Source organism: Typopeltis vanoorti, chromosome 3 (assembly GCF_054136105.1).
Source record: "Typopeltis vanoorti isolate ZY-2024b chromosome 3, IOZ_Tvanoo_1.0, whole genome shotgun sequence".
Taxonomy (NCBI): Eukaryota; Metazoa; Arthropoda; class Arachnida; order Uropygi; family Thelyphonidae; genus Typopeltis; species Typopeltis vanoorti.
Window position 1 is genome coordinate 110,885,443 of NC_143551.1, and position 24,747 is coordinate 110,910,189.

General features: G+C 37.2%; 1 protein-coding gene across 1 annotated transcript in view; it reads left to right on the forward strand.

Moving 5' to 3' along the window:
- Positions 1-24,747, forward strand: part of LOC150108468 (dynein axonemal heavy chain 7-like) — a 990,001-nt gene that overhangs the window by 117,131 nt on the left and 848,123 nt on the right. The window contains exons 7-8 of the mRNA XM_090390473.1: positions 7,109-7,230; positions 13,193-13,421. Of these exons, the coding sequence (XP_090246599.1) occupies positions 7,109-7,230; positions 13,193-13,421 (351 nt within the window). The remainder of the gene's footprint in view (positions 1-7,108; positions 7,231-13,192; positions 13,422-24,747) is intronic.

Here is a 24,747-nt window from a genome sequence, read left to right on the forward strand (position 1 = left end):
TAATAAAAAGGTGGCACACCTTTTGGCAACTCCTATAGGTAAAGTTGACCTCGCCATTGCTTCTGTCTGGTATCTCCATTTCTGGGCCTGGCTCCCACTAAAGAGACCTCAATAAAGGTCTCTTTAGTGGGAGCCAGACACTCACCTCAACATCAGCCACCTCAACAAATTTTGACTTGCTCACTGGGTGGGCCATATATTCAGTACCTTCAGGATGGCAAATCACAATTGTTTAGTTTGAGATGGCAGGCCATTACAGGTGAACATACATATTGGCCTAATGTGTCACAAAATGTTGTCTTTAGCACTATAGATGTAGTTTCTGGAGACAGAAACCATTACAAGAAGAGCTGGCCAAGGTTGCCCGATGGCTATATCAACCAGAATGGATCATATTAAGACTCTAATAGAACCTACCATATCCTGTCACCAACTGTATCTCTCTTGTGGTTGCTCTAGCCACAGGTGAAACCATTTCCAACCAGACTGTATTAAGAAGAACTCAATTTAAGTGGACACTACTATGCAAGGAAGCAGCAGTTTTGTATTCCATTAACACAAAATTGCACACTGGTTGAAAATAAAAAATGGGTCTTATGGAGTACAGTTCTGTTCTCTGATGAGAACAGAACTGTACCCCTTATAGGCTAAAACAGATGATGTTTTAGCCTATAAGCAGATTCTAGATATTATTTGATCTGAAGAGAGGGAGGGGGTGAAGAGGGAGAACAATGATCATTATTCTTCTCTCTGGGGGAAGAATAATGATCATTGACTGCATCCTTCTTCAATGTTTTTGATAAGGAATACTGTAACCACATAGAGGTATAGAGTCTTGAATAGAGTAGGAATGCAGTTGGCCTAGACTTTTCTTTTCATGCATGAAAATGCCATTTCCTATAGAGCTCAAGTGGTGGAGATATTTTTCCCTCATACTAATGCTATAACTCCCTCAGCCATACCTAAATAATATTGACAACAAGATTCTTTACTTGGAGAACTAGAAGCCTTCTAAAGCACTACCATAGAAGTCAGTCTTCAGACTATCCATCTTATGGCTGTGCCCTTACAAGGAAAAATATTGGATATCTCCCTGATATTTAATATAATTATAAAAACATTACTCATATGGCATGCCGAAAGAAATAAGATAAAAAGTAAATTGGGTCTGTTTTCTCTGGAGTCCAAATATGTTTTTTTTTTTTTTTACTGATTCAAGCTTCTAATATTATCAAAATAATAGTGTTTTGATTACATTAGAGCACAGGTTGGCAAACTATGGCCTTGTGACCTAATTCTGGCCTGCTACTATTTTTGTATAGTTTGCAAGCTAAGAATACTTTTAAAATGAATATAATGAGAAAATCATGAAATCAGTGTTTTAGTATCAATAGGGTATTGTTAATATGATGTCTCTATGCCCATTAGTTTGTATATTGTCTATGACCACTTTCGCACCATAGTTGCAACAGTCATGCATCAACAACTATGCAACATGTGTAGTTGCTGTTGTCTCCATGTACTGCCAGTGATGCCACTCACAGTGCTAGCTTAATGTTTTCAGTGCCATAGATTTAGTCACACATATGCTTTCTTTGGCGAATATTATCACATGTTTGTTTATAGTAAAAATTCAGTAGTTCAGAAAAGACATTTTCTAAGATGAAATATGTAAAATCTTGTTACTGATATCTGATGAGCATTTGCAATCAATTTTGATAATTGGGAATACTAATTTGAACCTCATTTAAGCATGGTTGTCTCATAATTTGTGTTGTCTCATAATTATGTCTCAAATTCCCAGAAATATGTTTGTATACAATTATATGCTGCATTTTGTTAATTAAAAAAAAATGTAAATTTTGTTTTTTGAAAATACATGATAAGTACTTGAATACATGATATATATATATATATATATATGACTATTACTATTACTTCGGAGGTTGGATATGTTCATTTTAATATAAACTGACTAAAAAACCGAGAATTATAACAAATTGAGATTTATTTGAAAACGCAACATGTTTCATTGGGATTGACTTCATCAGGCATTAAGAACATAGAAAGCTATTAAAAGACACTGAAAAAAACATTGCAACACTCTAAAGCTATACAATTATAAAGCTATAATATTTGCGTTTTCAAATAAATCTCAATTTGTTATAATTCTCGGTTTTTTAGTCAGTTTATATTAAAATGGATATATATATATACACACACACACAGGGTGTCCCAAAATTCACGCAAGATTTAAATTTAGCGCCATTTGTGCGGTAAAGTGTTGCCAACGAGAAAAAAAAGACAGTGTGACAGCTGACAGTTCAGGGTTATTAAAAATGAAGTGCTACATGAAAGAACAACGCATTTTCATTGTTGAGCAATATTTTAAAAATAATGAAAGTTTGGCAGCTACAGTTCGCAATTTTCGTACAAAATATGGTCAGAATAGTGATTTAACTTCATCAACTGTGAAAAGATTAATTAAAAAATTCAAGGAAACTGGATCAATTAGTGATCTTATACCCGCTGGCCGTCCTTCAACAAGTCGTTCAACAGAAAACATCGAAGCAGTTCGTGAGAGTGTTGCTGAGAACATCAATTGGAACATCAATTCGGCACCGTGGTCTTTAATTGGGCATTTCGAGTAGCTCTCTACAGCGTATTCTCATGAAAGATTTGCATCTTTATGCTTACAAAGTTCAATTGACTCAAGAACTAAAGCCTACCTCCACACACAGCGAAGAGAGTTCGTTGAATGGATTATGGAACAACAACAAGTGGATGCTTATTTTTCGAACAAAATCATCTTCAGCGATGAAGCTCATTTTCATCTTGATGGCTTCGTTAATCGACAAAATGTTGCATTTAGGGTTCAGAAAATCCACGAGTGAATGTTGAGAAACAAATGCACCCATAGCGTGTCATTGTTTGGTGTGGATTTTGGGCTGGAGGCATCATCGATCCATTCTTCTTCGAAATGCGGCTGGTAAGGCAATAACAGTTAATGATGCTTGCTATCGCGACATGATAATCCAGTTTTTTGTGCCTAAATTACAAGACATGGATGCGGATGACATGTGGTTTCAACAAGATGGTGCCACATGCCATACAGCCCAAGAAACAATTCAATTACTGCATGAGTCATTTCCTGGTCGTGTAATTTCCCGTTTTGGTGATCAGAATTCGCCGCCCAGATCATGTGACTTAACGCTGTTGGACTGTTTTCTTTGGGGTTTTTTAAAGTCTAAGGTTTATGCCAACAAGCCCATGACCACCCACACCTTGAAGGAGGAAATTGAGCACTGTATCAACGAAATTCAGCCACGTTTATGCAAAACGGTCATGGCAAATTTCGACAAAAGAGTGCGTATGTGCCAGCAAAGCCATGGAGGCCATTTATCCGATATGCTATTCCATGCATAACCCTATACTGTATACTTTATGAATCAATAAGAAATTGCAATTTTTAATTAAAAACCTGTGTTTTCTATCAAAATTACTTCTTGTGCGAATTTTGGGACACCCTATGTATACTTGAATACATGATAAGTACTTTTGGCCGACAATTTACTATTGCCCTTCTCAGAAAAGAGTTTGCTGACTCCTCTGAACTAGGGAATAGTGATAGATGATTAGTTGTACTTAGAATAGTGCAGAAGCTTAATGCAAATAGAGATGTGATTAGATTGGACACTAGCCTGCATGCTATGAAGTAATGAAGTCCCATGAGAGCAGAAAGGGGACCAAATAGTTTCATTGCATAATGTATGTGGAATTATAAGGAGGGTGATTATAATAGTCTTAGGTATCAACTATAGGCAGTTCCATGGAGGGCAGAATTGGAAGGCCAGGATATCATTAGTGGTTGGGAAATTGTGAAAGAATATTTGTTAGCAGCAATAGTAAGCTGTATTCCACAGGTAAAGAAGCAGACACAATTTGGTGTAAAGTGGATGACAAACGATATCAAACAGGAACTGCAGTTGAAAAAGAGATTATGGAAGATATATAAGGAGAGGGGTGGAGGACAGATACACGAAGAATATAAGACTCAGGCCAGGAGAGCGACCAGAATGGTGAGGAAGGCAAAACTGGAATATGAGAAGAGATTGGCACTGAGATCCAAAGAAAATCCTAGGGAATTTTTTAGCTATGTGGCCAGTAGGCGGAGAAACGATTGTGGAAGAATGACATTGCGGGATAAAAATGGGAATAGAGTGACTGATGCAGACGACATAGTGGAGTTGTTCAATGACAACTTATTCAGGAGGTTTTTAATACTAGAGGGATAGGGCAGGTTCAAGGTTTAGAGGTGCAAGAGGAGAGCGTGTTCCAAATACTGAGTATGCTGGATACCAGTAAAGCTGTTGGACTGGATGGTATTTCACCATGGGTTTTGAGAGAATGTGCTAAAGAACTGACAGCTCCATTGACCTGGCTTTTCAATAAAAGTCTGGCTGTGGGAAAGGTACCCAGGGAATGGAAGGAAGGTAAGATAGTGCTGCTGCATAAGGGTAGTAGCAGACTGGAAGTGTTTAATTATAGGCCTGTTTGTGTGTCATCAGTAGTTGTTAAGGTCTTGGAGAAATTAGTGCGGGACTGTATACAGCATTGGTCAGATGAGGGTAATGTTATCTGTGAGAACATGGATTTGTTAAGAGGCACTCTTGCTTTAGTAATATGATCGCCTTTTATAATAAAGTGACAAGAGCAGTTGATGAGGGAAGGGCACATACTGCCATTTTTTTTGGATTACAGGGTGCCACATGATAAGCTGATATTTAAGTTGCAGTACATGGGTTTAAATGTCGGGTTAGTCAAATGGATTCAGGATTGGCTGACTGATAGGTATCAGAGTTGTGTATGGTGGGGCAATATCAAGGAGGCAGAAGATTACAATTGGGATTCCACAGGACTCAGTACTGGGACCTGCATTGTTCAACCTTTATATCAATGATATTGTCAATGGATTGCAAGGGGACATTCAGTTGATTCTCGTAGACAAGCTTATATGTTGGTTATGCATTATTAAAACACTTAAGGAAGGGACATTCAGTTGTTTGCGGATGATGTGAAACTGGGAAGGGTTATCAGTAATAGTGCAGATACGACGGCCCTGCAAGAGGATTTGAATAAACTAGACAGATGGGTAAATGAATAGTGATATCAGTTTAATGCAGCAAAATGTAAAGTCTTGAGGTTTGGGATCCATCGATGGGAGGATGCATACTCAATTGGAGGAGGTATGGGAGACAAGAGATCTGGTGGTGATGATTGATAGAAAACTGAAATTCAGGGAGCATATTGCAAAGGTGGTGAGGGTAACTCAGAGGATTGCTGCAATACCGAGAAGGATGCTGACCTGCTGAGATAAAAGAGTTATTATTCCATTGTATAAGACCCTGCTCAGACCACACTTAGACTGTTATTCTGACTATAGAATGGAGGAGATGTAAAATGAACTGTACTTGATGTTTTAGAAGGAAATTTTTCATGGTCATATGTACAGCATTTGAAGGAGAAGAATGATGCCCTGAGGTATTGCTTCATTTTTGGATAATTTTATTATTAAGAGCCTCCTTAGTGCAGTTGGTTTTGACAATGCCCTGTGGTGTTAAAGACCTGCATTTGAATCTTTTCTAGGACACAATGAACCTTTATCAGGAATTTTCAAGTGAAGGTGAGTTAGCTGGTCTCATACAGAGATGGAAGGGTTTTTTCCTCCTTGAAAACTCAGATTTTTTCATCCTGCATACAGGCAAACTTGCCAGGATAGCATATGCAATTAACATATAAAGTATCCTCATATGCGTAGACCTCACCATCTTATCCTGGATTCATGGTTATGAAATCCAAGGACACCTTGGATGGTTATGGGTACTTAAGGACCCTAAAATCATAGCAGACTGAGATCAGCAATAGTGGTATTACTACTACCAATAATAGTAATGTGGTAGTAGTAGTAATTTTAATAAAAAAATAGTAATAAAATTATCCAAAGATAAGGGAGACCTCTTATCATCAATCTTCATCTTCTCCTTTTATAATGGTACAGTTAAGAGGTGTGATCCTAGAAGAGAAGAAGTTGCACCCAATGGCCATAGAAGTGGGCTGGAAAGATTGAATGAAATTTGAAAAGACAGGAACATCCAGCTGTAGTTTTGGTCTATAACAACTTTGTGATATGCTGATTTTTTTATCACACTTGTTAGAGAACCAAAGCTAGGATAGTAGTGATAGTTTTTTAGTCATGGAAGAATAAAAGTTAGAATTCCAGTTAGAATTATTTCTATTATTAATTTGCAGAAGCTATTTGTTTCAGGAGAACTGAAACAGTAATCTGATCATGAAGTTGGTATAAAAGTCACAGAGCTCATCCAGTTTGGTATTGTAATGCCATATATCACAATGTGTGATGAAGGATTTTCTGTAGTAAATGAAATGTGGATGAGCTTAAGGTCTGATTCAGCAAAAGGAGAACATATATCTATAATATATATTTGAAAGAACTTGTTAAGAAAAGATATTTGGAGAAATGTAACAAAGTGCGAAAAAGATAATTGGTTAAGAAAAATGTTGATAGAATTTTGTGAATCCCACCCACAGAAGATTGTAAACCTATTGTACTTTAATACTGTGAATGGCTAATGATAAATAATCCAGAAACTCTGCTCCAGAGATCAAACATGCTACTTTTACAACCCACTTAAGCATCCAATAAGCAGCATGGTGGTGATCTCATACCATTAGATAATCCTTACTATTTAAAAGGTTTGTAGGCAATCATCTGATATTCTGGTAGTTAGATGACTTCCCTTCTCTGTCAATGGAGAAGAAGGGAAACTAGTTTGAGTTGTGGACATTGTAGCTCCCAAGGAAGATGTGTTTGGATTACATGAAAGTGAGCTTCAGAAATAAGTAAATCTTTAAAAAATTAATAAATAAAAAAGAATGTAATGCTCATTTAATTATGTTTTTCTTGTTATTTTTCAAAATCCCCATCGGTTATGACTCCCATGCCATCTTGTGTTAATGTGCTCATTACATTTCAATATTTATTGAAAATGCTTTTATAGGAAATACTTCATTCTTTTTTTTTTTTTAGGTACTTACTGCAACAGGATCTCCATCTGTTCTTCATCAGCTACAAGAAAGTAATGAATTCTTAGACAGAATCAATAAGGGGCTGAATTCATATCTAGAGAAGAAACGCCTCTACTTTCCAAGGTATAACTGTTCAGTTTGTTTTTATTACACATTTATTAACAGTGCCTTAAAAGTAAAAACAAGAAATAGTAAAAATTATTATGAATATACAAAGGTTGTTTGAAAAGTTTGGTAAATTTTCAGTAAATAAACAGCGACACAATTCGTTCATTCATACCAGATTTGGCACATATCATCTTTTTCATGACCCTGGCAAAATTTTAGCCATGTGCAATGTGTAAGTTCTCGTTTGGCAAACATTTAAAATGACCGTGTTCACATTTTTCATAGAAATGGAGAAAACAAGTTTTGGGCAGTGATAAAACACTTTTATTTGAAGATGGCTGCACACATCAAAGCTGAGTTAGATGCAGTTTATGGGGACTCTGCACCAGCATTAAAGACTATGTATTTTTGGATAAATGAATTTAAATGGCATCATAAGTCCATCGAAGATGAAGCATGCTACAGATGCCTGACTGAGGTCACTATGAAGAAAATGATTGACAAAATCCATTGTATCGTTATGGAAGACTGCCGAGTGAAAGTGCATGAGATTGCTGAGATTGTAGGCATCTCAACTGAATGAGTGCATAGTATCCTGCATTTAAAACGACCGTGTTCACATTTTTCATAAAAATGGAGAAAACAAGTTTCGGGCATTGATAAAACACGAAAAACCTGTGTATGTGCGATGTGTGCCATGATTGTTGACTGTCGATCAAAAATGAATGTGAAAAGACATTTCAACACGGTGTTTGGCAATGTTTAATCGTGATTCACAGGATTTTTTGTGTTGATTCATGACCGTAGAAAAAACTTGGATCCACTACTACACACTTGAGTCCAAGCAGCAGTCTAAACAGTGGACAATGCCCAGTGAAAGATCACCGAAAAAAGCGAAGGTCACTTTGTCAGCCGGGGAGGTGATGGCCACTGATATTTGGGATTCCCAAGGAATTATTATGACAGACTATTTGGAAAAGGGTAAGACAATAACAGGAGTCTATTATGCTTCATTGTTTGACTGTTTAAAAGAAGAACTGAAGAAAAAGTGGCCAAGATCAGCACACAAAAAAAGTGCTCTTTCATCAAGACAGTGCACCATTCCACACATTGGCTGTTGCAATGGCAAATTTGTACGAATTGAGTTTTGAATTGGTTCCACATCCACCATATTCTCTGCACTTGGGCCCATGTGACATCTTCTTGTTCCCAAGCTTAAAAAGTTAGCGTGATGGCAAAAAAATTTTTTTCGAACGAGGATGTCATCAAGGCTGTCAATGACTATTTTGCACAATTTGATAAATCCTACTTTTTAGATGGGATGAAAAAATTGGAAACTCGCTGGACCTAATGTGTAGACCTCGATGGAGACTATGTTGAAAAATAGAGGTGTTTTTTTCAAAAAAAATGTGTTTAACTTATTTTTTTACCAAACTTTTCAAACAACCCTCATACAGTTAAAAAAAAAATTTCTTTTTTCTTTATTTTATCTACATAGCTTTTATGTTTTAATGAAAATCCATTAACCACAATGACCAAATATCTAAAATAATCCAAAAAAGTGCATTAGCACTTTTTTGGATTATTTTAGATATTTAGTCATTGTTTTTTTAATTAATTAATTAAAAAACATTATCAATTACCAGTGATGAGGAATGAAACAGTATAATAATGAGAAATGGGTACACAAATGTCTTCATTGTTAATGCATTAAATTGAAGGAACTAAACGGATTTGGCTGGGTATTTAAATTTTGTCAACTCATGTAGCTGTGGTGAGTGTATAATGTTTGTAAATTAGCATATCTGCATGTGTGAACCGAAAATTTCTGGGATGCAAAACCTTGTTGTCTTTGCATGACTCTGGTTAACTTAACTTCAGTTGAAAAATTTTTCTAAAGATTCTTTGTTTCAGGTCTTTGCAATCAAAGTATATTATTCCTTACCACTGTGCTATATTGTGCTGAATTGACATTACCCATATTATAACATTGCTGAAAATTATTATAATAGTTACAATCATAACATACAAGCCTTATGACTTATTTTAGAGCTAGTATCCATTACACTTCTTCTTTCCATTATGTGTTAGGTTCAATGGCCTAACACATAATGGAAATCCATCTATCCTATCAATGACCAAATATTCAAAATAATCCAAAAAAGTGCTAATGCACTTTTTTAATTAATTAATTAAAAAACCTTATCAGCCATAAAAAACATTCAAAGCATGTTTTTATGTCTTTGTGGGATAAAGAAACCAAGCCTGTGGAACGGATGGAAATGCTTTGTCACCTCTATACAAGATTTGCAAACCTCCATTCAGTTGTAAAGCCATTATAAAGTTTTCTTTCATCCTATATGAACTCTGCACATTGCACAAGTTGTGAAGATGTCACATTGGATAATAGCAATCATTTAGAGGAACCTGACGTGCAAAAACAAAGAGATTATGATGCCATTGTATAAAGCCTTGATCAAGCCTCATATGAACTACGGTGTGCAGATTTTGTCTCCAGTTTTTCATGGCGATGAGGATATTGTTAGATCTGAAATGCGCAACCTCAATGAAGCCACCCATCCAGAATCTAACAGAATATGTCCCACTAAAAGAGCATACTTGTCTTTTCAGCAATTAAGTTCATGTTATAGAATAATTAATATCATAATCAATAAGATGAAAGAAATATTTAGTATAAGTTTTGATGGATCCAAATTAGAATTGTAAATGTAAAATAATCAAAGAATATATGTAAAGATAATTACTAGTGAATTTATAACTACACATGCAAGAATGTCAGTACACTGCCTAAGCAAGGGCAAAGGTTGCTCAAATGCCACCGTAGTATTGTAAGTGCCCGTGGGTGCTAGTTCGTGGAAGATATCTAGAGGCACGTGTTCCTGAAAATTGAAAGTCCTGTATGGTGGTGTGATGAGGTCACCCAGTCAGGGACGAATTGAAAGGCCGAATATGCAAAATCTAACTCGAAAAGAGGGCGCTGGATAGGGAGAATATATGCAGCAACACAGGTCTGGATCCCCCCCCCTTTTTTGTTTGTTCCGGTTTTCTCTCCATGTGCTCCTCAGTGGTTAACGATGTCCATCTCCTACGTTTCCGGAGTGGACCACCGTAAATCCCGGCAAGGCATCACAGAGAGTACAGCAGATAAAGAAGTGGGCCATCGGCAAGGAAGTGCACCAATGTAATTCTTGAAGAAGCTAGCGCCAGACTCGAAGAATACACGACCTCCACATGGCAGCAGACCTTGAACAACAAAGTTTTCCAACAAAGGAAGGATGGAAGGAATCCTGAAAACCTGTGCAGTGTAGATAAGTATTTTACATATTCTTTGTCCCTTAAACATTAGGATGATTGTGAACAGAAGAAATTTTGTTTCAGAATGAAAAATGAACTTAGAAGATTAAGCAGATTATAGAACATTTTAAATCTTATTTGACTGATTGTCTGAAATTCATGAATTTGTTAAGAACCAATGTTTCAATCCATATGAAAAGGAAACAAGATGTGTTTTGTGCCTAACGAGCACCTGATCAACTGTATATAGTATTTTAACCATTAGAAGGAAACATTCTATGTAATGAGAAATTGTATATTTTATGGAATGAGATAGTGAGTGAAACCTTAGATGATTTAACTTAGTATTGCTTACATTATGATTATACCTTGTATTGCTTATGAGTTCATTAAATATGTTTTATAGTGTCATATGTGTGTGATCTGACCATGTAGACTGACTCTTACCACTCATAAAATTTACGAACCTGTTTATCTGTATATGCATGCGGGGATACCCAGAGTAAGATAAGAAGGAAGGGCTACGACTGCAAGATTAGAACACCTACAGCCTCTGATTCATTTGTAACCACATTGGTGGCATCTAATTTCTGAGACCCCCCCAGGTTAAGATATACTCTGTACCTAAGCTCAGGCTGGCGCAGTATATAAATTCGTCTGAGAGAAAAGGGGGGTGCCTCACACAAATTAGAAAATAGGTAGTCTAAGGGCCACGAGTGAATAGAACTCATAGTATAAAAGAAGGTAACAATAAAATATAAATATAAATAAATATAAACAAAAAGAAAAAGAATATAACAATATGTTTGAAAGGGTACAGAGAAGATTCACAAAAGTGGTCTTTGGAATGTGGAGTACGAGGACAGATCAAGAAAATGTAAATTGCCTCATGAATAGGAGAAAGAGAGGGAAGGGGAGGTATGATTGAGACGTATAAACTAGTCAAGGGTTGTTATCAGGTTTTCATAGATTAGATTTTTCATAGAATGGGAAGGGGGGGGTATAACAAGAGGCCATCACTGGAAACTGTGTAAGACAGGTGTGAGCAGGGGAGTGAGGATCAGGTTGACATTGCATGTAGGGTGGTTGGTGAGTGGAATGCATTGCCTGAATGTGTTGTGAATGTAGACACATTGAATCATTTAAGGCATGGTTGGATGAGCATCGTATGCAATAGTGTGTACCTCTTATGACAAATCTCTGACTCCATGGAGGCTGGATATTAATAATAATAATAATAATAATAATAATAATAATAATAATGAGAGCAATAGAAGTAACAAAGTAAGACAAGAAATCTTGATGACAGTAGATTGTATAGAAGGGATTCAAAATTTAGTATTTGTATGGAATTGATATCAGAGTTTTGAAAAAGATTAGAGAGTGAACAAATGCCATCAATGGAAATATATTAAAAATGAGGATGTTAAAAAGAACTTGCCATTGTTATCGTTCAAGAGTGTGTTATCACAGCTAATCTCAGATGTATGGTGGACAGAAATATAAGAACAGATAATGTTGGAGTATTGACAGATAGCAGACTAATTTGGAGGAAAATTGTTGATTAGAAATTAGTAATGATGTACCTCCTTCATGTAATACTATCGTAAGATCCTGTTACACCCCTTGAGGGTATATATCAGAAATTTTATGATTATAATGGAATTTTGCACACCTGACCTTCTGTCCCTCTCACTAAAGGCATTATGCATGATGTAATTAGGATGTTAACTATATTTATTGAGAATGAAAGTTGCGTTTCAGTAGTGAATAACAGGTCAGGTTTTGATACCTATCCATCGTTTATTTTTAATTGAAGATCTGGATCTTGGTTAAGTCAATATGGAGAATAGTTTTTCACATGAAATTTTGTTGTTTTGGGGAAGGTTTTTGTATATGTTTGTTCTTGAAAATTTTTGTTGCCTTTTTGATAAATTCTGTTGTGTTTTTTCTTGCATTTTAATAATCTGTGTTGTGTTCTTTGTTAATTTTTGAAGATTCTTTTAAACTGTAGTGACACTATTATCTTTGGCATGGAATGTTGGAATTATTTACGGAGCAGGATTATGCTGTAAGGGTAGAGGACTTGTGGACATAACTCTCACAGTGAGTGCCCAGACATCAAGAATTATGTTGATGGCTCTCTGCACTCAGCTATAGTCTGGCTCCTTCCAAGCACAACACGGTAAAGTAATCAGATCAGGATTTGTTGTATAGTTTTTTTTCTTTCATTTGGTTACAAAGTAAATTATACTTTCCAGGAAGTTATATTTGTCTTTAATCCCTTACCCAAGTGTAATCAAACAAAATTTGCATGAGGCCTCTTAAAGACTTGGCTACTGGTTTTTAGAGGCCATTGACTTCACATCAATTACAGCACACTTCTTTTTGGACGTGCATATTGAAAAGCCTTGCGGGAAGGATCATTACTGAGACTGGTTTTGACCTTTATTGAGGTGAAAATGTAAGGGGTTCAACATAGTCTAGAGTAGTACAAGGATGCAAGAGAGTCTGATAGTATTAGGAGATAAGAGATGGTTTAGGATTATCCAGAATTGACAAACATGTTTATTTTGGCTTTTGGAACATTTCCTTATTAGTAGTAATAAATTATCATATATAATAAATTACATTATTTTTAATATATTTTGCATTTTTTAAGGTTTTTCTTCTTATCTAATGATGAAATGTTAGAAATTCTATCTGAAACAAAGGATCCAAAAAGGGTTCAACCCCATTTGAAGAAATGCTTTGAAGGTATTGCCAGACTGGAATTTGATGAAAAGCTTGAAATTCATGGAATGTATAGCAGTGAAGAAGAAAAGGTTGATTTTATTTCTACTATATCTACAGAAAGTGCTAAAGGTCAAGTGGAAAAATGGTTACTTGATGTGAGTTTCTTATTTATCTGTGTATATGTGACATTTTTCTTAACATAGTCTAAAGGCTTCTAATATTGAGTACTAAAAGAACAAAGATCATACCATGATTTATTGTTGCTAACTATGTGACATGAGCACTGTCTTCTGGCATCTTGAAAAGACAAAAACAAAAACAAAAAAAAACTAATAATAATAATAATATAATTAATAATTATATTATTATTATTACCAAAGCTACCATTGAGTCAAACACTCATCTAGTCCTTTTATCATACACACAGCTCATCATACTGTGCCTTAAACACACTCAAATTCTCTACAGACATCATACTCTTAGGCAAGGCATTCCAATCATTCACAACTCTGCATGAAAAAAAAACATGCTTCTCACTCCCCTGCTCACACCCTCCTTATACAGCATCCAGGAATGAACTCTGGTTCTCTCCTGATCTCCCACTGTTTTCTGTAGAACCTCTCCAACATTGATCCTATAACAACCCCTTACTAACTTGTGACTCTCTATCATATTTCCCCTCTTCCTCCTATTCACTAGACTCTGTAAATTGCATCTTCTCAACCTTTTCTCATATTTGACATTCCAGAGGTCAGAAACTACCTTATTCAGTTGTCTCTGAATCCTTCCCAACATCTTCATCCCTCCGAAAACCAGGAGATCAAATCTGTGCACAGTAGTCCATGTGTGGCCTAATCAAAGCCTTATACAATGGAACAAGAATCTCTCTATTTCTACAAGTCAGTATCCTCTGCATCACTCACAGAAGTCTTTGTGTTGTCCTCACAATTTTTGCAATGTGTCCCCTAAATTTCAGATCTTTATCCATTATCACCCCGAGATCTCTTATTTCCTCCACCGCCGACAATATATCTCCACCAAGCATAAATTCTACATCCTATCTTTGTTTCCCAAATTTTAGAACCTTATATTTTGCAACATTGAACTCGCATCCCCATTCCCATGCCCATTCACTCAATTTATTCAGGTCGGTCTTCTTGTAAAGCCACAGCATCTTCTCTACTCTTCATAGTTCGTCCCAACTTTGCATCTTCTGCAAATAACTGAATATCTCCATCCAAATCTTTTCCAATATCATTAACATACAAGTTAAACAGTAATGACCCTAAAACAGTCACTAGTGGTGTACCCTGAGGTACATCACTAGTGACCTTCCTCTTCAGGGATATTGCTTCCGCCATACACAACTTGCTGATACCTATCAGATAGCCATCTCCGATCAAATGCACTAATCTAATATCCAACTCCATCCACTCTAGTTTGACTATCAACTTATCATGGGGTAATCTATCAAAAGCCTTTGTGAAATCTAAGTATATTACCGTGTATCCCTCTCCTCTGTCCAAGGCAGCTGTCACCTTATTGTAATTATTATTATTATTATTATTATGTGATGCCTCCAGGGAGTCCATAGACTCATTGAGGGAGGACACCTACTCTACAGCTCTCTTTCTCCACCACTGAGTCCACCAACTACAACTGCAACTACACCAATGCCATTTACCTCCCACCACCACCACCACCACTACCACCACTAGTATTTCCACAGACAATCACAAACATCCATGTCCACGGCAGTATTCGGACCCAAAGTCTTTTGGCTGGAGAGTGGATATGCTAACTGCTTGGCCAACCAGGCTGGCATAAGTAAGTAGATATAATAAGCAAGTAATATACATTCATTCGTTCATTCATGTTCAAGGCCCACCTTTCCTGATTGGGTTACGGTGGCAGCAGCTGCAGGAGGAACTTCCAATGGTCACGATCCTCTGCTACCAAGCTCAGGTGTTCTGGTGGGAATCCCAAATGTGTCCACCCAAGGTTTTGGATATAATGTATCCAGTGAGTCCTTGGCCTTCCACGTGGCCTTCATTGTGTGGGGCATCAACTTTATTCCTCTGTAATTTTTACAGTCTTGTGCATCCCCTTTACCCTTGTAGATGGGAACAAGAGTACTCTCCCTCCATTCCTCGGGTATATTTTCCTGTTGGCAAACTTTCATGAACAGGTCCCACAGCAGGTCAATTCCCTCTTCCCCCAGTGCCTTCCATGCCTCCACTGGAATTCTGTCGGGGCCCACCGCTTTTCCATTCTTCATCCTCTTCATGGCCTCCATCACTTCCATTCTACCGATGTTCTGCACCATCCCCTCAGAAGGCTGCCCATTTCCTCTATGAGTCCTTGCATTTTCCTCATTCAGAAGTCCCTCAAAGTATATTTTCCATCTGTTTCTTATGTCCACATCCCTCCATAATACTCTTCCTTCAGCATCTTTGATCTGCCTCACATGTAAGATGTCCTTAGCTGCTTTATTTCTACATTTCGCTAGTTGGTAAATTTTTCTCTGTCCTTCCTTTGTTTCTAATTGATCATACAGATCTTGATATGCCATGGTCTTCGCCTGTGCCACAACTCTCTTGGCTTCTTGCTTTCTCTGTTTGTACACCTCTCTGTCCTCTTCCACTCTTGACTCATCCCACTTCTGCTTTGCCTTCCTCTTAGCTGTCACTGCCACTTGTACATCATTATTCCACCACCAACCCTCCTTCTGCTCTCTAATCTTTCCAGATGTCTCACCAAGCACCTCGATTGCACAGCTCAGGATTACTTTTGAATTATGTTTCCACCAATCTTGTACACTTTCCAGTCCATCCGAAATCCTCTCTAACACTCTCTCCCTAAAACGATTCCTCACACTCTCTTCTTTTAAGCGAAACCACTTAATTGTCTTCATCTCATGGCAACCAGAAGTTCTTATCTTCGATCTTAATTTAAAGTCTGCGCACAGCAGTCGGTGTTGTTGTGCTACTTGATCTGTTGGAATTACCTTACAATTTGTCACAACCTTAAGATGTTTTCTTCTAGTCAAAATGTAGTCAATTTGTGAGCTGTTGTTACCACTTCTAAATGTTATCAAATGTTCTTCCCTCTTGAAGAAAAACGAGTTCACAATTGCCAGATCAAACGCTACTGCAAAGTCCACAACTCTCTCTCCTTCCTGGTTCATCATTCCCACTCCGTGGCCACCATGCACCCTTTCACAGTCTCTATTCTGTCTTCCTATGTGCCCGTTCAAGTCTCCTCCGACAATCATCATCTCATTTTCTTCCAATTCCCTCATTTCTTCATCTAACACGTTCCAGAACTCATCTTTTTCCTCTGCTGTACAACCAACTTGCGGGGCATATACACATAATACGACCACCCGCTCTTCTCCAAGACCCAATTTCATTCGCATGATCCTGTCTTTCCTTCTACCCACGTCCAGTACTTCACCCTTCATTCTGCCACACACCACAATTCCTACACCATTTCTTCCCTCGTTATTCGCTCCAGAGTAGAACAATTTATATCCATCTCCCAGTTCCTTTGCCTTTCCCCCTTTCCACCTTGTTTCCTGCACACATAAAATGTCCAGCTTCCTCTTCCTCATCATGTCTGCCACCTCTCTTCCCCTTCCAGTCATGCTTCCAACATTCAGTGTTCCCACTCGCAACATCCTCTTCACCTGCTGGGCTCGCTTCTTTAACCGCACCCGCCCTTGATGCGGTAGCCCTCGTCCACTTCTCACAGCTGTAGGGCGATGTGGCTGGGCGTCGCTTAAGGGGTACGCCCTAGCCCTTATATCATTTTCTTTTCGACTCATAATCATAGTTTGAGTTGGCACTGAAGTTTTACGACCGGATGCCCTTCCTGACGTCAACCCTTGCATTTATCCGGGCTTGGGACCGGCACCTATTGAGGCTAGCTTGCCTCCTTTGGTGGCTGCATAAGACGAAATGACTTAGCAAGATAGGAAAGACTCACCCCTAGCCCTCGAATACTCTAATAGCATCAGGGGGAAGGAGCAAGGAGAGGAGAAAGAAGCAAAGAAAGAAGAGGAGGGACCAGTCTACAGAATAATATAAGAGATATATATTACATGAAGTAAGGCATGGTCCAGCATCAGGCACCTCGGGTTTGCCATGCCCGTACTCACTAAAGTGAGCCCTTGAGGATAACATTATAAATAATACAATACAAATTAACGAAAGAAATATTTATTTTAAAGCAAAATGCCAAAATACAAGACGAATTAATGAAAGAAATATTTATTTTAAAATAAATGTCAAAATACAATATGAATTAACGAAAGAAATATTTATTTTAAAACAAAATGTCAAAATCCTTTAAATTCTTCTTCATCTTTTGAGTTGTCAAACATTTCATTTATAAATTCATCTGTAGGGATTGCATCATCAGTGCAGCAGTTGTCATCATCATCTTCATGCTCTCCAATTTGTTGTGCATCATCCTTGCTTTAGTATATATGACGTGATCTTCAGATCCATCCATTGAATTACTTATTCCACATTTAAAAAATGAGCGTTGAATCATTTCAAATGGTATCGAATCCCATGCTTCTTTAACCCAGCTGGTGACTAGGGTGATCTCAGGCTTCTGAAAATTCCCACCCTTTGTCATCTTTACCAAACCAAATGACATTCATTCTCTCCATTTTTCACGTAAGTGATCTTTAAATGGTTTATTCAAGCTGTCATCAAACGGCTGCAAAAATGGAAGTTAGACCACCCGGTATGACTGCTAGGTCTGTACGTAGCTCACATGCTTTCTCTTTGCTTGCCTCTGTTAAATGCGCCCGGAACATATCCAGACTAGCATGCTTTGTTGACATGACAAGCTACCTGGACATATGTTCCATACTTGATCCAGCCACAATTGTACACCTTCATCCATCCAACCTTTCTGATTGGCACGAACAATTACACCTGGTGGAAATTTCATATGCTTCGGAATTTTCTTCCTTTAAAATATCACTGTTGGCTTTAATTTGGTTCTGTCTGCCATGCATGCTAGAACAACGGTAAAATGCGTGTTTTCATGTCCCGTTGTTTTTATGAAGACACCCCTTTTCACCAACTGAGTTTACTGTTCGATTCCCAGGCATATCAAAGTACATGGGCGTCTCATCCATATTGCCAATTTGGGAAAGTTCATATCCATGACATTTCTGTAATTTTATGATAAATTTATAGAAGGACTGCACTTTTTCTTCAAGCCGCTTTGGTAACTTCTGCGCAATTTTTGTTCGGTGTTGTAATGTTAATGCTTTGTGTTCCATAAATCTGTTGCACCACCCAGGTGAAGCAAGAAAAGATGAAATACCTGGCGTGTCCTTGAATTTACCATTCTTGAGTTGTAGAGCTCAAAAACGAATTGCATTTCTTGTTACTATAATGCCATCTTGTCATTGCATCAAAATCTATTCATTTAGCTCTTCTTTGAGTTCTGGAAAGGATGCTTCATCTCCACGACGGGCACGTTTCGTTTTGGGGATTTTTTCAAGACTGTCTTTTTGCTTATGCCAAAGTCTAATATTACTCTCTGCTACACCAAATTCTCTCATAGCAACACTGTTATTATGTTCTTCTGCAAACTGCACGACATGCAATTTAAATCCTGCTTCAAAAGAATGAACGTTTACGTTTCTGTTGGCTCATTTTCAGGCTAGGTTTGTTTAACAAATAATATTTAAAATGAACTGTGGTTAAACCGATATACCTAACTGTGCTCTATCTATCTCACTGTGCTCTATCATTCGGCGACTTAGAGTGCATCGTATCTGCACATAATGCCAGTAATGTAAGCAGCTGTGCAGATACGATGCGCGCTTGGTCGCCGAGTGTGAGTGGGTCATGTAGATTTGGTTGCATAGGCATTAGGTAGTATATATTGTATGTGCAAGTCTAATAAGATGTTATATTTTTTAGGATCCGCATATAATGCGAACCCCTAACTTTAAATAGTATTTTTTAACATAAATTTTTTGTATTATATACGATAATATACGGTATATATATATATATAATAATTATATAAATATTATTATTATTATTATTATTATTATTATTCAGGCCTCCAAGGAGTCAAAAGACTCATCGAGGGAGGTCCTTTCTAAGACATAAAGTCTGTCAAGTTTCATCGAGGGGAGGTCCCCCCCTGAGAAACACAAAGTTTATCATACCACTCTTTAAACTCACTGACCGTTCTCGCTCCCACCACTCCATCAGGCAATGCATTCATAAATATATAATAATAAGTAAGTGAGTGAGTTGATATTTAATAAGTAAGTAGATTACTAAAACATGACCTCCCTTTAGCAAATCCCTGCTGTCCATCAAAGATAACACCATTGTTGTCAACCCAGTTCTGGATCCTAGTTCTCACCAGCTTCTCCAGCACAGATAGGCCTATAATTTCATGCTTGAGTTCTATCACCTCTCTTATGAAGTGGCTAAATCTTGGCCTCCTTCCACTCCTTTGGAACTTGGCCCAGTGCAAGATTCATATTAAAAAAATATGTCGCGGCAGATGTTAACTCCCTGGCACATTCCTTCAGAATATGTGGTGATATATATTATCAAATCCCACAGTCTTATTAACATCAAGTTTGCTCAATTCCCCCATACACCTCTTGCTCACTTAGTCAGTCTCTCCTCCCCATCAGCAACTGCTCTCAATCTCTCCATGAGGTCACATTCACAAGAATGAAAGACCTTTATGAACTGCTCATTAAGTATCTTTAGTGTATCTTCTGCAACTGCAGTGCTTTTACCATTTTCTCCAGTCAGCGTCATCCTTCCATAATCATTCTTTTTTTTTTTTTTTTTGCTGACTACATATCAAAGGAAAATCCCCTAGGATTCTTTTTTCTTCATTAGCTAACTACTACTCATTCCTCACTTTGTTACCCTTACCAACCTGCCTTGCATGGTCTTTGTAATCCTCATGGATTGGTTATTACCACTTCTCTTATGCTGCCTCCATAATGCCAATTTTCTCTATATCGCATGCTTAATCTCTTCATTCATCCATTTCACACCTACCTTATTAACCTTCTGACCCTTGGAATACATTTTGACATTGCTTCTACTGGACAGTTCTTGAATATTCCCCAAGCTGCATCATTCCCTTTTCCAGCTAACTCTTCATTCCCTGCTACATCTGCAAGCTTTCTCCTGAACTCTTCATGATCACCACCCTTGTAGTTCCACTTATACCCTTTTCTCAGAGATCCTCACCTAGGCAACCACCTAGGTCAGTGGTGGCGAACCTTTTTATGTGCACATGCCAAAAGTTTACAAATCAAGTTGATGATGTGCCGGGCAGTTTTTAGTAGTGGAAAATTATTAGAAAATCTATTAATTAATTTATAATAATATATAATATTTTATAAATAATTATTTATAATTTTATAAATAATATTTTATTTTATTTATAATATTTATTTATATATAAATGTATAATATTATTCAATGTAAAATTGATTATTGTATTATTAAATTGATTTTAATGTTGATTTGAAAAAAAAAAAAACAGTAGTGAGAAAAATATTTATACTGTGTAACTCACCATAGAAGTCAGCTGAGCAGGGGAAGCTCAACTTGTCAGAAAAATGCTTACCATACCGTAATATAATGTGCAGAGGACATAGTGGAATTGTTCAATAAACACTTTATTGGAGTATTTCATCCTAGAGGAGTCAGTTTTAATGCTAGAGGGATAGGACTGGTTCAAGGTCTGGAGGTACAGGAGGAGAGTGTGTTTCAGATACTGAGTACTCTGGATGTCAGTAAAGCTGTGGGACTGGATGGTATTTCACCACGAGTTTTGAGAGAATGTGCTAGGGAATTGACAGTGCCTTTAACGTGGCTTTTCAATGAAAGTCTGGCTTTGGCAAACGTGCCCTGGGAATGGAAGGAAAGTAAGATAGTGCCATTGCATAAGGGTGGTAACAGACTGGAAGTGTCTAATTATAGGCCAGTCTGTGTGTCATCAGTAGTTGTTGAGATCTTGGAGAAAGTAGTGAGGGACCGTATACAGCATTGGGCAGATAAAGGTAATGTTATCTGTGAGAGTCAACATGGATTTGTGAAAGGGCGCTCTTGTTTTAGCAATATGCTAGCCTTTTATAATAAAGTTACAAGAACATTAGATGAGGGAAAGGCATATACTGCAATTTTCTTAGACTTAGTGAAGGCATTTGACAGGGTCCCACATGATAAGTTGATGTTTAAGTTGCAGTACATGGGTCTGGATATCAGATTGGTCAACTGGATTCCGGATTGGCTGTCTGATAGGTATCAGAGAGTTGTGTATGGTGGAGCAGTTTCAAGGAGGCAGAGGGGTTACAAGTGGGGTCCCACAGGGCTCAGTACTAGGACCTATATTGTTTAGCCTTTATATCAATGACATTGCCAGTGGATTGCAAATGGATATTCAATTGTTTGCAGATGATGCGAAGCCGGGAAGGATTATTAGTAATAGTGTAGATGTGGTAGCCCTGCAAGAGGATTTAAATAAGCTAGATAGGTGGGCAAATGAATGGGGGTGTCAGTTTAAGGCAGCAAAATGTAAGGTATTGAGGTTTGGGAAACATCGATGGGATGCTGCATACTCTATGGAAGGAGTTATACTGGAGGAAGTAGGGGAGACAAGAGATCTGGGGTTGATGATTGATAGAAACCTGAAGTTTAGGGGACATATTGCAAAGGTGGTGAAGGTAACACAGAGGATTGCTGCTATTATGAGGACACTGACCTGCAGAGATAAGAGGGTTATCATTCCGTTGTATAGGTCTCTGATCAGACCACACTTGGACTATTGTTCTCAGATTTGGTCCCCAGGATTTGAAGGGGATAAATTAACTGTGGAAAGGATACAAAGACGGATAACGAAGATGGTTTCAGGACTGTACAATGATAGTTATGAGGATCGGCTGAGGGAATGTAGACTGCAGAGTTTGGTGGATAGAAGAAGGAGAGGTGATATGATTGAGACTTTTAAACTGTTGAGAGGTGGTTACAGGGTTGACACTGGGGAGTTCTTTTGCTTGGTTGATCAGCGGGAAGGAGTGATGACAAGAGGCCATCCCTGGAAGTTACGAAAGGAAACTGTGAGCAAGAGGGTAAGGAGTGGTTTCTTTGCATGGAGGGTGGTTGAACTGTGGAATGCATTGCCTGATGGAGTGGTGGGAGCAAGAATGGTCAATGAGTTTAAAGAGTGGTATGATAGACTTTGTGTTTCTTAGGGGGACCTCCACTTGATGAGTCATGACAGACTTTATGTTCTTAGGAAGGACCTCCCACGATGAGTCTTTTGACTCCATGGAGGCCTGAATAATAATAATAATAATAATAATAATAATAATAATAACTTGCCCTTGTGTATAACTCGCACCCCTGATTTTACTTTGCAAAAAAAGACATCAAATAGTTATGTTACCTCGCACACAAAAAATGTTTAAACATGTTCACGTTGAAGCAATAGTAACTCGCTTCTCCCCCCTGGTTATAAACACACCCTCCCCCAAAGCCTTTTTATACTGCAGATGCAAGAATAACAAGTGTAGTCTTATTGTATCTCTGAATAAGGTACAGAAGCTTTACAGTCTATGTAATATATTTTTTCAACAGATAGTGTGATTCATTAGTTAGCGCCGTTTTTATTCCAACTGTCTCTAATTGCACTATTATTGTTCCCCTCCCACAGAAACTATGCTGTATGGACTCAAGTCAACAACTGTGTTTCAGTGCAACTATATGTTGCACTGAAACACAGTATCTAACTCTTGTCCAATTTTTCAATTACATGAAATTAATGTTTGTTTTTATTGCATTTGAAATTCTTGATGTCATTATGATCACAAAGACTAACTTCAAATAAACTTCTATCATGAATTGAAACATTCCATATAATTACAGTGACCATACGTCCTTTATTTAAGAGGACAGTCATTTATTTCACTGCTCTTTTAAATTTTTTTTTCTAAAATAGCCATTTTGTCCTTTATTTTGTGAATTGAAATAGTAAATTGAATTAATGCCAACATATTTAAAGATGCAATTCATAAATTTTGCCAAACTTGCACTGATTATTTAAATAACTGGGACAGCTGTTTCATGGAAATGGAAGTATTTGAATGGGTCTTACTACAAGAAATCCTTCTGCGGGCGAAGATCGAGGAAAGTGTTTTATTCATTTCCAGTCACTGGAACTTAAATATAAACGATGGCGAACTATTTGATGAAGTTGCGTGTATTAAAAGTGATGTCACCAGTCAAAAGATTGAAGAATGGTGACAAAATGACGTAGTAGGGTTGAATATTTAAAATATATCACTGATAAACATGTATCTTTTAAAAACATTTTATAAATTGTTGAATTTTGCTTATGTCTTCCTGGATCTAATGCCCCACTGAACAAGTATTTTCATTAGTGAAATATATGTGGAACAGTGAAAAACACTCAATTAAAAATCGAAACATTGAAAGCATGCATTTATACCAAATGGAACTTTGACATGAATTGAATTCAGTTTTATGAATTTTTAAAACACAAACCTGATTTGTTAAAAAAAAAGTTCATTCTTGTGTAAAATATCAAAATTAAATTTTTTTAAGTAATTATATGATTGTTTAAAGTGTTATGTATATGCTTATATTTTACAATAAACATTATAAAGCTTTTTAGTTTTAGTGAAACAAATAAACACAACCTGTTTTTTTTTTATTTATTGATCATGAAACAATTTTTGATTTGTCCTTTATTTTCTCCAAAAAAATATGGTCACTGTACATATAATGCGTGTGCGAGTTTGCCTGCCGGCTCAAAAGCAAACAAGCAGGAATAAAAATCAACCAAGGGTTGAAACTTTGTGTGAGTTGAGCCCACTGATAATAAGAAGTTTCGTTGGAATGATAAACAACACCCCGTCGTGAATGTGTTAAACTAGGAAATATATAGTGATTGTTGTTATGACAGTTTCAGATGTTATGGAATTTGGTTGGAGAAAATTAGCATTTCCACTCAACACTTGTTGGTTGCCTCTGTCTTTCGGTCGTGCAATCTTTTGTTAATACTACACCAATCATATGCATCTTCATAGCTGCTCTCTCATGTAAAACAAAATTTAGCTTGTAGTTATTATTATAATTAAAAAAAAAAAGTTGAATAATTTATAAGCGTATAAAAGGATATCACCTGTAAATTGTTGACGTGCCAAAAAAATTCTCAGACTTGCAACCTCTGGCACGCGTGCAATAGGCTCGCCATCTATGACCTAGGTAATCACATCATTTTCACTCTCACCAACTGGAGGGACACCCCATTTATAATTGCATCCTCTGATGAGATGATCAAATCCAAGACCCTCAGTCCTTGTGTGCTCTCTGTTACATATTGTCCGAGGTAGTTGTCCCTCAAAAACTCAAGAAACTCAATTTTCTTTACTTCCAGTTG